Source organism: Xiphophorus hellerii, chromosome 23 (genome assembly GCF_003331165.1).
Source record: "Xiphophorus hellerii strain 12219 chromosome 23, Xiphophorus_hellerii-4.1, whole genome shotgun sequence".
In the NCBI taxonomy this organism is placed as follows: domain Eukaryota; kingdom Metazoa; phylum Chordata; class Actinopteri; order Cyprinodontiformes; family Poeciliidae; genus Xiphophorus; species Xiphophorus hellerii.
Window position 1 is genome coordinate 7,651,376 of NC_045694.1, and position 20,397 is coordinate 7,671,772.

The window sequence follows — 20,397 nt, forward strand, 5'->3', positions numbered from 1 at the left end:
TGGACTCAGTGTTTTATTGGGTTGCATAATAACTGGCCTGCATCAGCACAAAGTATTTTGTCAAAAGAAAATTAAAGGGAGATGCTGAACATGGAGGAGAAGGAGTGAAGCTCTTTGCGCTGCTCCAAAAATAGCGTTGTTAGGCACTGGGTGCGCTTGTCTCCATGGTGACGGAGAGTGCAGTCCTCTTGGAGCTGGTGGTGTCTTGTGATGGTGGGAGAGGACCTCCTCAAATCTGAGCACATATACGAGGAAGGATTTGATCTTTGCTACACTAGCTGGCTGAGCTGACAGATTCTCGCCTGCTTGACTGTTTAGCAAAGAAGTTTGTCATTTTTTTTATGAAGAGGAGATGTGATGGGAAAAGCTAAATAAATGTTATAGTCTCTCTCAACTCAGATATTCAATTGCATTGCATCACAGCTAATTAAACCGAACATCTGGAAAACTATTGAAACAAAAAAGCTACATTTCTCTACAGATAAATTTCAACCTATTTTTAAATTTACAATGCCAATCTTATAACTTTGTTGAACTCCAAAATTAAACCTATTAAAGTTATTACAGAGTCTCATAACCAGACTGTTTTAAAAAAGCAGTAATGATCAAGCCAGATAAAAAACCAGCCTGTTGTTGTTGTTCTACGCCGTGTTTCCTCAGCTATTGAGAAGTGATTTCTTTCTGGAGGCGATGGCACGGTGATGCTTACTGGAAACTGCATCCCTGTAAACAAGCGGAGAGAGAAGGACGGAGCCAGACGAGATGGCAGTTAATGTTAATTCAATGTTTGGAAGCGTTGCCAACATGGACTGAATGGTTTTGTTCTTTTCCTTTGTTGCCTTTGCTAAAACTACCACCATATGCCGACTACAGTTCTAAAACAGCAGATAATCAAGGTCATTGACAGCTTCTCCTTCTGATTGGCCCGGTTGAAATTCAACTGGAGAAATCAAGTTCAATGGAAGAAATCTCAGATGGAGTAATGAAAGGAAATAAAAATGAAGTGGACTTACATAAAATGACAGTCTAGTAATGAACATCTAATATCTCATGTTCATTGTGTTTAACTTTGTTACAGTGATTGCACTGTACACAGTCCAAAGGTTTGGAAGCAATATTTCATTGCATAAAAAACAAATATATAATTATCATATTGCTTGCCACTTATTTGAATACGTTATTCTGAATATCAGATATTTGTGTTTTTCTTTCTTACACAGTCTTGTGCTTTATCACTAGCATGGTACCAATACAAAATTCAAAGAGTGAATTTTTCTTTTACTTTTGCACTGAATTGTGACTCTTACAAATCTTCTCAGCCCTAAAACTAAGCCTTTCTTTTCTGATGGGCTTTTTTGATTAAACTAAATGCACAGTAGTCATAAAGTACAGCTCAGTGTGTCGTGACTGGCAAGAAGAAAAAAATTACTGGGGATTAAAGACCCAAACTTTTACCTTAGAATCAAGTGCAGTAGCCTGGTGTTGCAATATGAGCAGCAACAATATTTAAAAGTTAAAAAAAAATGTGTTTGCTTCCCTAGTGTTAGGTTGGATTTGCTGTTATACAAGATATAAGGTGTCACCACATAAGCTTCACCAACATAATCTTATTCTCTTAATCAGATTTTGGTTCCTTTCCAACTTTACTCCCCCGTTTTATAATATAGCAGGTTTCCATGCCGACCTCCTCATTATGGTGGCTGAATGATTTAGCTGCTTAAGGCTGTTTGAACATATGAAGTGTCAGGTGCAGCATATTCCGCTTCTTATCTGAAAACAGCCTAACTTTGCAGAAGGAGCAGCAAAGAGCAGCATTTTATAGAAAACCAAGAGATAATAAGTGTAGCACTGACATAGAGGGGAAAAGAAATTAAAAAATCAGTTTTTAACCAATTATCCTCTTCTTGTAGTTGTTCACATTAGAGATAGAACTGTAGCACAGATAGCTACAACAAGAAGTTAGAAATTTAGTGTAAAAATGTGCAATGCATTTTGCCTCTATGCCTTTTTTTAACTTTGTTAGTTTTGGTAAGCTATATGTTTACGCATTTAGCAGATATTTTTAGCAAATATTTTAAATTTTAAATTGAAAGAGGCCATATCAGTGCAGGTAATATTAAAGGTAACTTTAATTTGCTTAAGCAGAAGACAGATAAGTTTTGTAAGAGGTGACTGAGGTGAAACAGAGTGCAGGCATAGAGGGAAGTGCAGAAACAGGGTCTAGGAAAGCACAGAGCAACTACTTTTTTTCAAACTCGGGAAATGATTATGGGAAATGTTTATCAATTTATTTATTCTTGTGAGTTTTTTTATTAGGAAATCAGGAAAAGAGTGTGGATGTACTCCTTACACTCTGGGAAATTTCCAGATGGGTATCTCAAAATTACTACTTGAACCTAAAATGACTTCTGTGATAAAGGCACACATTTCTGATTTTATCTCAGTGAACTTCTGAGTTTTTTCTTAAAATCTTTTTAGTAAGTAATACCTTAGTTTTAATATTGTAAATTTATGCCTGGAATAATGGAAAATTATTTTTTTTTCTCACAAATGTACAACTTTTCAACAGACATTTTCAAAGTTTTTCATTAAAATATGTAAAATTAATCGAAAATTCTTTGACTCCAGTCAGTCCAGGTTATTTTTCTTGCTTCTACATTGGCTCTAATACTATTAAGTTAAAAATGATGTCTCATGTTTACACTAACTATAGTTCAACATTTCACAGCTACTAGTTTGAACTGCAGCTATTGTTGGGAGGTTCAGATTGATCGTCACATTGAATCGGTCATGACTGTTTATGTGAGTAGGTGGAACAGAGATGATCATGAAAGCTGTCCCTCAGGCCACCCTTCTCTTTCTCATTCCATGTTCCTCCATGCAGCAGGCTGTCCGTGCGTGGGCGGCAGCCCTGTCACTCTTCAGTGTGCTCAGGTGTTTCAAGGAGCCAGAAAGTAATTGAGTCCCCACCCCTCCCTTTAAAAATCTCCATCAGTGCTCCGGCTGGTAATCCCTCTGAAATGAAGTAGATAGCAGATGTGTTCGTGCTGATCGTGTTGGAGGCACCAAGGGGGAGATCTGAGCGGAGACATGTGACATGAGGAAGGTGCCTATGTAAGGAAAAGAACTGTTAATACAACATGACAAGCAAGAGAGGGAACATCAAGCCCTAAGCTTTGAGGAATAAAACTAGACATACACACATATCAATCATAACTTTATGACCTCTGTCAGGTGATGTTAATACTATTTATCTCTATTATTTGGCCTTTCAGTGGGCAAACTATGTTGGGCAACAAGTGAACTTTTTGATGTAGGAAAAATGAAAAGAACTTAAGCAAGTTAAATAAGGGTTACATTATGACCATTATGACAGTTCAGAACATCCTCAAAACTCTTGTGGCGAGTTCCTGGTCAGCAGAGGTCCGTATCTATCAATAGTGACTAATTACAGCTCGTGAATCTGGTCCAGTTCCACAGACGAAATACTTTAGATCATATTGCTGAAGAACTGAATACTGGCTCTGGTAGACTGCTTCAGACTACCAGACATTTTGAACAATTTTACGCTTCAAAACTTTGTTGAAATAGTTTTGGGATGACCTCCTTCCTGTTCTAACTTGACTGCACACCAGTATACAAAGGAAGTTATGTACTGTATACATGAATTATGCTCAATAAGAAGCATGGACTGCCTGTGACTTAAATAACTCAAGAATTCAGACTTATTTACTGAAAATCTTGAAATGAACCCTGAATTGTACAACACAAAAGTTCACAGTGTTCATTTTCTAAGATAAACAATATTTCAGAAGCAAATCTGGTTCATGTCGACGCTGGTGTCTTCAAGGATTATTACTCCCTGGGAAAAATTGTTTTGGTGAAAATAGATAAATCTATTTTTAATGTAGTTCTTTTTTAACTGCAGATGATTGTACAAGCCACAGTCCATTGCATTTGTCAAAAATTACTTGAAGGATTTTCTATCTTATGTTATTGATGCTGAGGAGTAAGAAAAGACAAATGTGCTATTGTATACTGTACATAGAAATATAATCCAAATGTATAATTTCAAACAAACGTATATCTAAAAACATACTTTGTAAGACAATAAAATATAATGCTTTAGGAGAGGATTCATAAGAGGAGCGCTGATCTTTAAATAAAAAAACCCACACCTCCAGGAAGCAATCATTTCTCAATAGCCAAGGGCCCAGACCCTTTAGACCAGGGGTCTCAAACTCCAGTCCTGGAGGGCCGCAGTCCTGCAACTTTTAGATGTGCCTCTGCTGCACCACACCTGAATAGAATAATTAGGTCATCAAGGCTCTGGAGAACTGATCTACACAAGGAGGAGGTAATTAAGCCATTTCATTACAGTGTTTTGTACCTGTGGCACATCTAAAAACTGCAGGACAGTGGCCCTCGAGGACTGGAGTTTGACACCTGTGCTGTAAGAGAAAGTAATAAATAAGAACAGAGCCTTTCTTGGAAATGACTATGCTTGAAATGGATGTATTTCCCATTAATGCAAAATTAATCTCTCAAAGCTGCTGTAAAGTAAATATGATATACATTCTTCTGGCTGATGCTTTTATAAAGCAAACAGTAAGAGATGTCTGCTGCGCTTAGACACCGAGAGCAAATAAAATGACCCTTCAAAAAGCCTCTATAGTTCACTTCACTCAGAAGAGTTTGAGATGTGGATATTTATAGTGAGGATATACTGAACCAAAGCTTCAGTAGAGTTTAAGTTAAAAAAAAAACATACATGGACATAAACTTAAAGGGATTGTTTAAAATAACATCAGCTTTGTTATGTTTATCTCCATACCCACTATAGTAAAACACACCAGGCTTTTCATTAATTAAGTCCCTGCAGTAGTCAGCTCACCAGAAAGCAAAGTTTGTTTTGTTAGAGACGGGTATTTATGTGGACATTTATAATCAACCTTTGACTTCAATATGAGTAAGTTGTAAGTAGAAACACACACACACATGCACGCCCACACGCACGCGCATAAAAAAGCACTGAACAGGCGGATGTTAATTAGGTGGAGATATACCTCAGTGACCAGCTGGGTTGCTGCTGCTCCTTTCAGACACAAAACCAATATCCAGCTTCCTAATCACAGACAGGTCTATATTTATTTATTTTTTGTGTATTTTGGCCTGAGTTCAATCCACAGTGTTTATATAAGTGACTATTGTCTGTATAAATGTTGGTGTGGCCACAAAGAATAGTCTTTGTTAGGAACCACACAAAGACATTATTATATTTTAATGGTTTTGAAATCTTATCCTGTGCTCGTGTGTAGTGGTTAGTTGGAGTAAATTTAGAGTGATTCAGGTCACTGTTAAGTAGCTTTCAGAGTGGCAACTGTCAGCTATCAGTGGCTAATCTGATATTTAGCTTGTGTGATATGAAAAAATGCTTTTAACTTTTTATCTTAATAGTTCAAACACTAAATACGCACAGTGAAAACCGTTTCAGCACATCTGCAGAAGCCAATTACCTAAGTCTTCCCTATCTCCACTTTGGCTGGGGGTACAGGAAAATAAATAGCACTTGTCTTGTTATTGACTTGTTATTAGCTGCAACCAATAACAAATCAAGTAGTATTATGCCTATAGGTGTCTAAGCTTCCTCAGTGGCATTTCCTTTCATATATTTTAGATGTGTTCTACAAAAAGATCCATAAATTGGCATACATGTTAAGTAGAATGAAAAACATCATTGGGACACAAAATGTGTTTAATTACATCACTCTTAAAAAACAAATAAAAATTTTTTAAATTCTGTCAAATAAATAGTCAACAATTTTAACACTTTCTTCCTAAAGCTGGTATATCATGTAGGTTGTTGCATTGACATGGTCTGTGAAATATTTATTCTTTCATATTTCCTTATCTTGAAAGTAAATGGAACATTTTAGGTAGGGAACTCTGACAAAGCAGTTTACATATGACAGCTTCAGCTTGTATATCCCTTTTAGTTGCTCTAAAAATGTTGTATTTTCCCTGTAAGTGATAAACGTGTTTCTGTTTTCAGCCATGTTCAACCTCATTCCGGTGGGACTGCGAGTGGTGGCCATCCAAGGGGTGCAGACCAAACTCTATCTAGCAATGAACAGTGAGGGCTACCTGTACACGTCGGTGAGTGTTTCACTCAGTGTCAGTGTCTTTATACATGGATGTGTTTGTTACCCTGGAGGTTTTTAGTCCACCTGTGTTCAAAGTGAACGTCTGGTTTAGATGACACAAATGGGCCAGAAAGTAAATAGAGAAATAAAAGTTGCCTGATGAAAGAATAACAGCCTTTTGCTGTTGTCTTTACAATAAATAGTCCAAGGATTGTATAAGCCAATCAAGCGGTGAGATCTCTAATGGTGGTTGTTGGCGGTTCTTCTTTGATTAAATGTGCAAGGTTATGAATAATTCAGTTACCGGCCAAGTAATGTCAGTCTTTTTTCCCCAAATGCCACTGTGAGATTGGCGTCACTAACAAGACTGACAGGCTCGGTGGATATGCGACCGGAGGGGATGCAGACACACACATTCACCACTGACAGACAGGCTTAAGAGTCAAATTACCAATGATTTTTCATTTTAGGAAAAGGTCTTCAGACAGATTGCAACCGGCACAGACATAAACAAAATCTGAAATCTAATAATCTTGTGACTTTTTATTGTGCGATTTCTTCTGTCAGATATTGAGTATATAATACGAGCACTCTGTGAACTAAAAGCAGAAAAACACTCTTTGGATTTTACCTTTACTTTATATTCTTAGTTTCTTTTTGACGCATTTTAAAAAAATACACAAAAAAATGTAAAATGTCCATCTCAATAGACCTAAAAAGAGATCTGAAAAACTGAAAATAACAGCATAAAAAGTACTTTGTGCTGTTTTCACTCAATTTGCCCTAAACTTTAACTTCTCAAAGTTTAGTTTATATAATGTTCTTTCCTTATGACCCACTTTATGTTGTGCAGTGCAATCCTTCCTTGTCCTCCTTGCTTATATCTAAATATAATAATGATTACCATGGTAACACGGTTGAGTGTTATATGTCGCCAAAATGTTTTTTGATCATGAGTGGATTTGCAAACCAAAATCTGCCCATTTATGTTGATTTATTAAATGTTACAGTGGATGTTTTTCATGAGATTCTGCACAAAGAAGAATAAGCAAAAAATTTAAAATTAAAATATATAAAAGGTTGCAGTCGTAACCAGACCAAAAGTGAAAAGGTTTATAATTTTGTATGGCCCAATAAGATAAGAATCCCCTCACTGAGTTTGAAAAGAGTGAAAAGTTTATTTTGCATAATGAGATACGTAACTGCAGCTATACACATTACTTTTCAACAAACTAAAACATTTTTCTAACATGATGAAGTTATTTGAACAGTGCCATATTTTGGGACAATTGACAAAATAATTTTGAACATGCAAAGTATTTGCAAACAGTATTATTACAGGCAGAGACTGCTGGCAGAAGTGCTTTTATCCACAGCCTTAGCAGGACAGCTGGCACTATCTGTTGCTACACCACCACAGCCATGGTGTTAGTTTTCTGTTTGGCTTGTTGATAGTATTGCCAGACATATCTGCTTTGTGGAAAAATAAACTAAAGGATTCAAACAGTGAAAGTGCTTTCTTTTTCCTTGTTTGTTTTGCACATAGTAAAAACTGCAATATTTCATGTATAAATTAAATGTGCATCCACATGTGATGATACATTTTGCATAAGAGAACAATAACGCTGGCACTGCAAGATTTTGTGATTTAATCATGCAGCCAAGAAGGTTTATACACACTATAGAGACATACAAACCACATCCCAAAATGCTTCTTGTCCGTTTTTTTGAGTATTTCTTTTTTTATCTCCTCTATACCTCAGTCACCTAGTTTCTGACATGTGAAACTGAACGATCCTGCAACTAAAATGAATGCATGTCTTTCTGTTCTCTAATTTAATTAAATTAGAGAGCTTAAGTAAAGTTTCTTTTTATGAAACTTTACTTAGACTACGTTTACATGAGACTGATCTCTGTTTGGAAGCTGCTGGTATTTTCAGGTGTTGATTGGGGAAAGGTTTAGATGAGACATTTATATTAGATGAGACCACCAAGACACCTTGAATCCGCTGTAGATATCATGCCAGGGCTCCATGTGGCGCTGTGATTTTATCATGTTGTTGAAATGCGTGTGCTGTTTTCACCTCACTAGCTTCCAGCTCATTTTGAAAACAGTAACCCATCAGATTAAACAAGTGCTCATATAACACACACATATTCCTTATAAGAACTTGTGTAAAACTGAACAGGTTAAGTGGCATAAAACAGCACAATGCTGTCCACCAGTGATTTTGTTGTTACCTGCCCAAGCATGCATAGAACCAAGCCTGCAGCAATGAGTTCTTTGTATGTGCGCTTTCATACTTGCACTGTATTTCACACACCTTTGTATGGGGTGTTCCCAAAAGTTTCACTCTAAAACCTGGCTTCAAAAAATTCCAGTGTCAGAGACTCTGATCACTGGAGACATGTAAACAAGTGGCTGGATTGCAACAAAAATGTTATGGTTTCTATAAAAACTGACTAACAGGGAATCACAAGGTAAATTTAATTGGAAGCAAAAAATACCATGTGCTTAATTAGGATTGTACTTCATCGCCTTAGCTGGTTATGTAATAATGTGTGAAATCTTACTCAAACAGAGGAGAGAAAAGCTGAAGTCTAATTGGAACCATGTTGCCTGGACACCATGTATCATCTATGCCGTTTCAAATAATACCCTCACAAGGAAACCGGTTGATACTGATCTGTTAAATTGGAAGAATGCAATTGGGGGATGGGTTGCAGGGCTTCCCATTTCAGCTAAATTAGGGAGAAAATTGTACTGAATGTAAGGCCTGCTACATAATAGTGCCTATCTTCCTGGGATTGCTGCTGTTGCAAAGTGCTGCCTTCCAGCCACACATTAAACCAACCAATCACAAGTTAGTATTTTGGGAAGAATCCAAATCAAAAGTAGAGAGACAACAAATGACGCAGTTTGGAGGGTGTACGGATGGTTGCTTTTATGAGATCTACATGTCTACATGTTTGCGCATACATGCATGCAAAAGGAGAAACACTGACTGAATGGTGAGCATGTACGTTGTGATCAAAAGTAAAACAAGTTCATATTTTCATTCCTTTCTAAATGTGTTTCTAATTAGGACCAGGCAATAAATGTACATAGATTCTTTAGATTTAAATTAAATTCTCTAATTCCCCTTGCTAGCATTCATGTAATTAGATTTTGGTACACAGACTGTGTCAGGGGAGTTCAGCAGCAAAAACACATGTACTTGGGTGACTCAGTCCTTAGACAAAACATGTATCAGTGATTTTGGGTATGCCAACTTACTGGTAAGATGGAGAAAGATTTGCAATTAATTGTCCACTTTTGGGTATGTGAGGAAAGATCTTTGGAAGGTGCTGCAGAAATATATTTTTGCAGAAATTTGGTGTGACAGCAGTCTAAGTTCTTCCACACACAGTGCAATTGGAACAATACAATGGAAATTAAACATGTCACTTTGTCTGGGTTCAATATGATGGAATCTAGAATTTCCTGTCATATGGTAGGATGGAAAATGTTGGTTCACAGCGGAAAGATTTAACAGCAGTTTTGGTCCAAGAATAAACCGAATGCAAAATAGCTTGTTGCACTTAATATCAGTCATAATCTTGAAAAAAAGAGAAGAGGAGAAAACTTTGTAACTTGGCAAAAAAAAAAAAAAAAAAAAAATAGCTGAAAATTTTCAGACAGTGCTCGATAGGTTTTCTTTAGTTGAGAAAACATAAAAGGCAGTCTGTTTGCCTCTCTCACTGAAAATCCCCAGACCACCAATCACAACTCATCACCAGCAATTTTCTTTGGATTTTTTTCACGAGCCACGACAATAGATTTTGTCTAAGATTGATAACAATCACAGTGTGATAGCAGCTTTAGGGGGCTGCTGGTGTCTGGACTCTTTGTTCTTTTGCATTCATCTGTGTTCTGCATGCAGCATCCATGTTATCTATGGATGCTAAAACAAAGCCTACTGATGTCTGAACCTAACTACCCCTCCCATTTAAACTGAGCATCACAAATTCAGCAAAACAGCTGGCAGCTTTCAGGAATTTGGAAGCATTTGTTTTCTGGACCATTTTTCAATCCCTGACTTTTTACACCATTACTCAATTCGTCTTGAGATCGGAAAAAAGCACAAGTAGGTAAACAGTTATTTGACTACCTGGAAAGAATACATTTAACTATTGTCAGAGCATGTCTAATTATACTACAATTTGCCCTGTGTTTTTCTTTCATCTCAGCCAGTTGTTGAATTAAAACATTTTATTTTCGTTTCCCCCACAAAGACAGTTTTTAGCTCACAAATGCATTATGTATACAGTGTTCTGTCTATATATATAGATGGTGTGATGCGAAATAAACAGCATGTGTGTAGGTGAACAGAAGTCGCCAGTGATAATATATTCATCTATCACCATCAATGTGTGGGAGAGAAAGAATTTATATATTTATTATACTACCTATTTAGGTCTACTCATTTCAAAAAGTAGTGAAAGGTCTGCAGTATCAGAACTGAAGAAGCATCATCCTTCGAGAAAAGTGTTTCACTACAATCTGTAAACATTTGCAGTTACAGTCCTTCAAACTAAAATAAAGGAAATCACCTTTTATTCATCGTTTATATCTGCAAGCTTGCTTTTGAGCCGATTTGCACATTTACTCTTATACTCACAAGTGCCTTTCAAGTGGTGTTATCAATTTCCTAGTGGGTCATTTTCGAATTAGTGTGAGTCACTGAGGCTCCAGCTGAGTCTTCTCTAGACTGCTCAGTGAGAGTGAGAGTGGACTGAACCGTTCAGCTTTTGTGAGGTGGAAATATTTATCAAGAAATCTCTGCGATTCAACAAGAATACTATTTTTAATTTTATGTGCTCAATGTCAGATATTTAATATTTAAAAAAGCTAAACCAGTAACACACCTATTACCATCACATATTACATGAAAAATGCTGTTAATACATTTTCAAATGTAAGTTACTTATCAGCTCTGCCAGCAAGTAATGTTTTTTTTTTTTTTTTCCAATTTTGCAAAGTTCAGTGTCAGCACACATACTCTACACATATGCTCTACTGCCACAAATTAAATGCAAGAACTACTAAAATGTCACAACAGCAACCCGAAAATAAGAATACTAACTCTTCTGATCTATGCAAACACTTGGTCTTCACTAGTAAAGATTCACTTACAAAGGCATTTTAAATACCCCATAAAGCTCCAGCTGAAGGCAATCAGATCTGAACAAGCTACAAGAATTAATTATAAATTTTAAGTCCCTTAATTGATTTTAAGACAATTAATTGTAAGACTTTTTCATTTTTTTAATGAAAAAGTGTAACTGAAAAGAAATTCCCATTTTTAGTGTTTTATTTAGATTTTAATTGGTGCTTGTGTCTTCCTGTGGTAATTACGCCTGCAGATAATTTGCTTTAAAATCTCTTTTGAAAAAGAACCCTGAGTCACAGTCAGACTACCTGGGTAAACGAAGATGCTAAACAAACATAAAATAATAGGCTGAACGTGACAGTAGAGAAAACAATAACTTGCATGAGAAACACACAAGGCAAGTAGGACAGAGATAAGAGACGATCTGGCATGCAACAACTACCCTAAATATAATGAGGGAGTAAATAAATGACACAAGAAGGGGGGTTAGCAATAAAGTAGGACAGGGGGAGCAAAACATGAATTAACTAATTACTGCCTGACATTATTTTACAAATATATACAAAATGAACTAGATCTATTTTTGCTGACGGATTCTAAATAAACTACAGATTGTTTCTGAAAATATAACAAATACGTTTTGGTGTTTAGCATGCTAAATCACTAAATTAAGCATAACCTGGTTCAACTCCAAGCTCTAGATGTTGGCAATGTGCTTCCAATATGATTCATGCTATGTGTTGAATATGCATCAACAGGCTTAAGTGATCTACGAGAAAAAAAACCCTATCCTTTTTAATAAAAGGTCAAATTATATAATGAAGACCTCTATAAAATCTTAATAAATCTGTACAAATAATTTTGTGATAAATTTCTTTGTTGATTAATTATTAATGAAGAAAAATATTTTAAAAATGTTAAATAATATTTTAAGTTATAGATAAGCATTCTGAAATTCAGGTGAAAAATACATTCTTATCTTCTTTTACTTGAACATGTGTATTAGCGTTTTAATGCACTCTTATGAAATATGTAATTAAATCCCACTCTTTTCAGCTGTTTAGTCAGCACAGTGCCATTAGTAAAGAAGCACTAATACTGTAAGGTTTCAATTTACAGGGTTTGTCATAAATTGCTGTGTTTTATGAGTGTTTACATGCCTCTGACTTGACTTTCAATCTTGTGTGGGTGTAACTTTTTGCCTGTTTTTTTCCAGGCAAAAAGTCATTTGGAAAACAAATAAACCATAAAATGCCAGAAAAAAAAGTCCTTTTAGATCCCATTTCAGTTTTTTCAACATCTGGCTTCAGAAGGACACATTGTCGCTACTCCACCTGATAATTGTTTTTTCTGAGTTTCACTTATTTTGAAGTAGGTGGGAGGAACTTGAGCGGTGCTCCGCTATGGTTTTATTGGCATAATTGTTGTTGTTCTAGTTTTCATATTGTAGCTCTTGTAACTTAGCATTGATTTGGCTTGCCTTTACATGAGAAATTAAATGCTTTATGACAGTAATTCACCTCCTGCTGGCTGCACATAAAAAAACATTGCAGAGGTATAATTACTTCCTTTAAGTTAATAGAACTGTGCCATTTGAAAGCTACTCACAATTGAAAGTTCTTGTTTATATACCTGCCTAGCTAATAAAAGAAGCATTACACAATAGGTCGTGGAGCTGTTTGAACTGTAAATATGCCTCAGTGCAAGGTTTCACTGGGAGCTAGCTTTATATTCAGAGAGAACAAAAGTACTAAGAAAGCGTCTGACATCCAACACCTAACTCGCACATTCATGCCCAAATCCCACTGGCTATTTTACAGAGCTTTGGCAAAACTGACAATTATTGTGCTAATTTCATATAGCACAGAAAATCAATCTAAATGACTCTATGTCACAATTACCTGATGACCAAAAAGATGTATGAATTAGATGAAATGTCTTTACTAACTTCTTAAATATATAAATTGACTCCCAAGTATACACATCACAGAACCTGCAATTTTAATATTTATTAAGCAAAGAGGAAGCCACTAAAAGCCCTAGGTTTGTAATTGTTATGTAAAGTCCTAGAAAAAGAAAGTAATATTTTCTTTTTAGCACGGCGGTAGATATTTCTACCTGAATTGGACATGTATTTCATAGCAAAATAAAAGTTTTAAGGCAACATAGAAAGTAGCATTTTCAAGGAGGTCAATCAATGCGCATATTTAAAGCTAATATTACTTGTGCAAAAAAGTCCATGAAGTGGAATCGGATCATTAAAAGCTGATTTGGCCAAAGCACCATTGAGACTTCAGGATATGAAGATGAGTGTGCATATATTATTTTCATGCAGATATTGTGCTATTTCTATTGAGATTATCTTCAGTCCATTTGGCACAGAAGCACTGATTAAAAAAGTGTCACATTTATTTTATTATTTCACATGCCAGTTGGTTTAATGAAACGACATGCGACTCACTGAAAAAGATGCTTCTTAAATTCTTTCAAGCATCTAATGTCCATCACAGTCTTGTTTTAGGAGAAACCGTGGAAGGAGAAGGGGATCCCCTGCCATTTTTGTTCCTCTTTGTGTTAGTTGGCACAGGCCTGCTGTCTAGAGATCCGCTCCAGTTCGACGCTTACAGCCAGCAGCCTCTCCTGAATCTTGGCTCTGGCTGTGAGAGTATCCATCTGCGTCTGTCTGCTTGTCAATAGACTCTTATTCTTCATCAGGACACGTGTAACCAGCCAAATCCACATAAGCTCATTATTAGAGGTACAACAGAACTAAGCTCAAGAGCAGCTTGTTGTTTTGCTTCCAATTACTGTTTGTGCAAAACTGCAATGGACGCTGCCCAGTCTCTCCACGACCCTGAAGGTAAACAGCTTGGACAAAAAAGTGGTGCAGTAAGGAAGAAAGAGGCTTTGATGCATTGAAGCTAAACAATATAAAAAAAAATGTCTATAAAGGATTAAAAAACAGCAATGAGAGACAAAATGATGGCTTTTATAGGTTTAGATTAATATCTTAATCTTAGATTGATTATGATTACTGTATTTACATCAGAGTTTTTTCACTAAAAGTAGTCCTGTCAGTTGTGTTTCCAGGGGCGGGGAGCTCTTATAAATACCAGCTGGTAAGACATGCACAACTACACATGGCTGTGTTGAACACGACTCAAACTAATGAGACTCAATTTTATGGAGTCACTCATACCAGTTTTGAAGCAGCCTTTTTTTTAAATTGTCTCTCTTTTTTGTTTTGCAAAGATTCACTGATCAGGATAAGTTGGCAGGCTTTGTAAAGCTTTTACTTGCCAATACAGATTTTAACTGATATGTTTACTTGAAAAAATTTATAAATGGAAGATATGAGAGCTGCACTGACAATGTTTGTCCTATCCTTCCTGATAAAGTATATTTATTAATTATTTAAAACAGAAGCACATGCTACATTTGGCAGTTACAGTATAAAAGGAAGTAAAAAATGTTTTTTGCATATTTGCTAAGTTAAGTACATGTGACAGTTAATCTGTGACGAGATCGAACTCCACCACCTCCTCCCAGTGATACTGTTCATTTGATATACCCTAAAAGTCTTGGCCTCAAGAACTATATCACTAACTGGCTGGAATTGTTAAAGAAGGAAAACATGAAGGAAAAAAAGACACAAACCAAAAATAAGACCACAAAAGACTGACACTGAAGAAAAACTGAATGGATGGACAAGTTACAGAAGAAAAATTAGCAACAGATGACCGAGAAATCCAGATTATATCAAGAACATCTAGATGAACACCTCCCAAAATGTTCATCATTTGATAATGTTTGTTAATTGAAAATAAAATAAAGTTACTGAAAATGTTTTACACTGCCCCTGCAAAGAAAATAAAGGCAAAAATCTAAAACTGATGTGATAAAAGATCAGTTTTAGATCTACTACGATCTTTTTGAAGCGAGACTACAAAATGATTTTACAGCTACACTTAAAGAGCTATCTTAGGTGTAGCTCTAATATAAGATCAGCCTTTTGGTCTTATAGTCTAACTAACGTCATTTGGATATGACCAAAAGTCTGTCACGTTTGTGCTTTATGTATTTTTGACTACACAAAAATGTTGCCTTCTGTTTCGGAGCTAATAAACTAAAGGCTTCCTCCATGGTAGTTAGCTACGATGCAGCAATTACTGCTGTTTATGTAAGTGACTGAAATACAGAGAAAAGATGAGTGAGTGTTACAGGAACAAGTCTGTGTTATTATTTTGTTTGATTATTCTGTAAGTATTATAAATTATGTAATAACTCTTCTGGTGAATTATTGCCTAATGAACCACAACACTAATCACTAATGGTTCTTCATTCTTCAAACAGCCTGTTTATAGTCTTTCTACAGCCAGTGCCTTAGTGATTGAAAGTAATGAGCACCTTTTTTGTGTTAATTGCAGAGGCACTGCATATAAACCTATTAAAGCTCTTTTGTGAAAGAATTTAAAACACTTATCTGTCAAATTAGACTATTAGAGCCATACAGTAAAACATAAATGTAATGGCTGTAAAAAATATGCTTGTCTATTAAAATATAACATTCAACAAAACTCTGAAAGACAAGGAAGAGTCCATACATAATTAAAAAATAAGACCAAATATGAATGTACAATTAATTTGACCTGTATGTTTTATTAATGCTCCTTGGTAATGGTATCTTACTATTATCTCTACTATGAGGTGCTGCATTATTCATAACAGTGAATGGAATAAAATGATTTAGAACGCTGCTATAAAGGCCTCGAGCCTTGGGACAGTTCATGTGCTCTTTTCTTCCTAACAGTGTGTTTTCTTTACACCACAACTTTATTAAGCCCTCCTTGTATAGAAGGAACAATAGTATATTTGCTGCGTGTGTTATTTCCAAGACTCTTGAGACTTTGTGAAGTGCTGGCCAGCAACTGCTTGAAACTGTCCCTGCTTCTCCCCTTCTACAGGAACACTTCACTGCAGAGTGCAAATTTAAGGAGTCTGTGTTTGAAAACTACTACGTGACATACTCCTCCATGATCTACCGACAGCAGCAATCAGGCAGGGGCTGGTACCTCGGTCTGAACAAGGAAGGAGAAATCATGAAGGGGAACCATGTCAAAAAGAACAAGCCAGCAGCCCACTTCCTCCCCAAACCTCTGAAAGGTAGGCCTGCACACATCCTCCATTACATTTTGATTCCTTGATGTTTAGGTTCAGAATTGGTTCATACTGCACACCACAGTTACAGTTGGGGAGCATTGCATCCTTTCTGATTTCTTCTTATTTTTTTGCTATTTCTTTGCACTTGAAGCTTTCCAATCATCAACCAATTTTTAATATCCGGCAATCTAAGCACCATATTTTTCAGACTAATAAGTTTAAGTAGTAAGTATAAATCACATCCGTCAAAAAATGCTTTATGAAAAGGAACAAAAGAAAAGTTGCACAGGATTATGAGTCACATTTATTTTGAAAATGTCACACTTTACGGGAACTTTGTCCACATTGGAGACTTGTTATTTTCAGAAATTGTTGACTTTGGCTCGGAAGTCTACGGAGTCCATAAAGGGATATTCAAGGAAATCCCATACAAAATGTATGGGCCTGTGAAAGTAGAATATTTTCAGAGACCCGTGTCTGATTACATCTGTGTCTGGCTAAAACATTAACTTTCAGAAAAATAACATAATGCAATCACCAATCAGTGAACAGTTGGCCAATTCTGATCTCTGGATAAATGATGTGTGCATCTCTAACTGAGAATTACTGTTTTTCTAGAAGGATTTTTACATTTATTCATTGGTTTATGTTCTGTTTCTTCTACGATTGCTTTACTAAAAGCTAAATGTGCTGTCAAATCTGTTATTGTATACTTCTCAGAGAAGCTGGCATGTGCCTTTTCAGTACTTTATTCCAGCTGGTCACAGTCTGTTACAAGTCCTGCACAGAATGAGGTTGTCTGTGACCAGAAGCTGCACGGACAATATGTTTCAGCGCTTTGAATAGTAGCACCAGCAGTTTATTTTCACTAAATGAAATTACAGAAAACCCCACCCACCCAGGCGATGTGTGTGGTAGCATGGAGAACACAGAAAGCTGCCAGAAGAGAGAGAGAAAGGGTTCTGTTCTCCCACAGTCCTTTCATCTTCAACAAGACTCTGTCAATGCAGAGACAAGAGAGAACGAGTGAAATACTGTTTGGTTTTTAGCCAGATAAAAGTTGTTGGTTCTAATTTAAACAGTAGCAATGGAATTTAACTTTACATGTCAAACAAAAACATATTTTTGCACCTGTAAACATTTTATATGGAGCTTTTATATGTTTTCCTTCCACCATTTCATTCACATGAGGTCCGTTAGTAACAGAGCTTCCTTTGTAAGGTAGATTTCTGTGGATCCAATATTACTTTAAATGTGCAGCTTGTGAAGCACCTTCTTTTCCCAAGTATCCATAGCAATCTCATAGGAGCTCGAGCTGTTCTAGTGCAGTAAAGTGACCACTTTAACAGAAGTATTTTGACATTTCATGCCCTGAACAGGTATGTCTTCTATGTATCTTTTTTATCTTCAGTGTATACGGGGGCACTAAGAGGGACTTTGACAGTTTGCAGTCGTTCTTTAAATTGGTACATTCAAAGAAATCCTGAATGTGTTGAAGTCTTGGAACCACCAAACTATACAAAATATATTCAAACCTTGATTTTATTGCTTTCGGCACAGTGGACAACAAAATGAAAAACATGAATCTAAAGACTCTAGCTCTGCAGATGCTTATTTCCCCACACTTGCAAAAATTACAATTACTTTTAGGCTTCATCAAAAGTGATTTACTAAGTGGCTAGTGCTTTATTTTTGTGATTCATGAAAGTATGGCTGATTCAATCACCTGTCAAGTGTTTTTTTTTTTGTATAAATGAGCTTTTTTACAGCTGTTCGTGCTTTCAGATGGTTTCAAACCATCTGTTGTGTCAGTTGAACACTTTCACACCAACCTGTTTTAGTGACGTCGTCAGTAGATCTGCGTCACCATGTTCACATGTGGGCAAAAACATAGTCCAGTAGACGTGCTCTCTCTACAGTCCTCTATTTTTAAATGTTAATATGAGCTTTTCTCAGCCTCAGTTTGTTATTGATTATTACTTTGCACTTTTTGAGTAAACTTTGAAAATGATATAAAGTGGTGATCCTGAATAAATTATGTCATACATGTGGTCAACTTCCCTTTCTTTTAAATTATACGTCAATAAATGTATTTTCTCTTAACTCATAAATAATTATACTCTGCACCTGCCATCATCTTGGTTAAAATCAATTTTTTTAAAAATCTGCTACTGCACTATCGCAATCTTTCATTCTTTGAGAATCCAACCTTATTGCAATAAGGTTGGACCACATTCTGATTGCAGCAGAGAAAAGAAATATTGTTTATACTAAAATTAACAGAAAAATGATTAGTGGCATCTATTCCAGCAGACTCTGATACAGTAACAGTATCCATCTGCTGTGACCGACAAGTTTGAAAGCACAGAGCAGAGAGAAAAAACATAATTATCCAGGACTACTTTCCAGGATAAAGAAAGAAAATCCTGTAGCATCATTCATTAGGGACCTGTCTTGGAATCTAACACTGCCTATGTTGATACTGTTTTGCCTTGATTAGAAATATAACTTGAGAAAAAGGCCCATTTGTCAAAGCATTTTACTAAGGCTAAAACTAACTCATATCTACTTTAAAAACAATAATTAAATGTTCAAACAGTTGTACCTGTGACAAACCAAGTTGGAGAATGACCAATGTTTATTTTGAAACCAACTTCAGAGAGGAAAATGGTGTGCAAGAAAAAACATCCTCACAGTTTACTGTCTTTTAAATGCCAGGTTATAGTGCTACTTGAAAAGATGTTTATTTTTAAAAATCAGGTAAATTTAACAAACATGTAATCTCATATTCCAAGATGACAATTATGTTTTAAATCTAAATACTTTAAAAACAGATTTTTTTACACACATAGTGCATGCTGTCACAGCCTAAATGCAAACATATTCATGACCAAATTGAACACAGAATGCTGGTCATGTGTTTTAATTATTTCCAGTTCAGCATCATAATTCAAGGTGTAAAAATACCTGAACAGATTTGTATGAAGGATTTTATTCATACTTAATCTATTTCAAGATAATATTTTTGGTTGATTTGTTTTTACTCTATTTTTCTGAATGAATAAAGTGAGAAGTTGGCAGCTGAATTTCAACTGCCCATGTCTGAGTTAAGGTTAATATTATACCTACACTATTCAGGACTTCTCAAACACAAGCAAACTGGTTAACAAAATTATAATTTTCCAAAATACATCTGAAAAAAAAAACCCTACAGACAATTAGTAGTAAAAAAAAGAAAAGAAAATCTAAAGCGAAAGATTCTCTTCTAGTCTGTGCTGTGATACCAGATCAAATATACATAAAAACACCAGTTGTGCTCTATGTTACTATGCTACTTGTACAATTCATATTTTGGTCATATTTATTCATTCAGAAAGACTTTGCCACTGCAAAGAAACAAATGGACAAAGCGAGAGAGAAAAAGAAAGAATTTGTTCCAGCATCTCATAAAGATTCAGAGACCACAGCGTTACTGAGCACCAATTAAGAAGCTTCTTGTGCGCTGGTGATGCCATCGTCTCTTGACATTACTCACTGCTCTACTGGTTCCAGTGTCTGAGGTGTAGCTCTAAGCCTCTCATTTCCTCCCACTTTGGATAAAGCATGTAAAGCTCACATTATTCAAACCAAACATGTAAATCCTCTTACACTTTTTGCAACACTCTCTAATATGAATCACAAAGTGTTTTTATCTAGAAGCTGGTCAAATATAGGGAAGTTTGAACAGCTTGGTGTTTCTTTTCATTTGTCATGTTTAAAAATGAAAACTTACTGTAACAACACATTAAAATCATAAACTTAAGTTTGTTTCCCTACTAAGATAATCATGGAATATATTTACTTGTGAACTATCTTCCAATGGTCAGTTGTTTACAGTGAAATGCTGCCAATGATTGATGTGTGTAAGGGGTGGGGTGCGGTCTCTGGTTGCTGCTGCAACA

At 35.9% G+C, this 20,397-nt stretch overlaps 1 protein-coding gene across 5 annotated transcripts in view; it reads left to right on the plus strand.

Moving 5' to 3' along the window:
• The window catches only part of fgf13a (fibroblast growth factor 13a), a 106,495-nt gene that overhangs the window by 81,750 nt on the left and 4,348 nt on the right, over positions 1-20,397 (plus strand). For all 5 annotated transcript variants that reach the window (XM_032555099.1, XM_032555098.1, XM_032555101.1 and 2 more), the window contains 2 exons: positions 6,053-6,156; positions 16,261-16,459. In XM_032555099.1, coding sequence (XP_032410990.1) covers positions 6,053-6,156; positions 16,261-16,459 — 303 coding nt within the window. The remainder of the gene's footprint in view (positions 1-6,052; positions 6,157-16,260; positions 16,460-20,397) is intronic.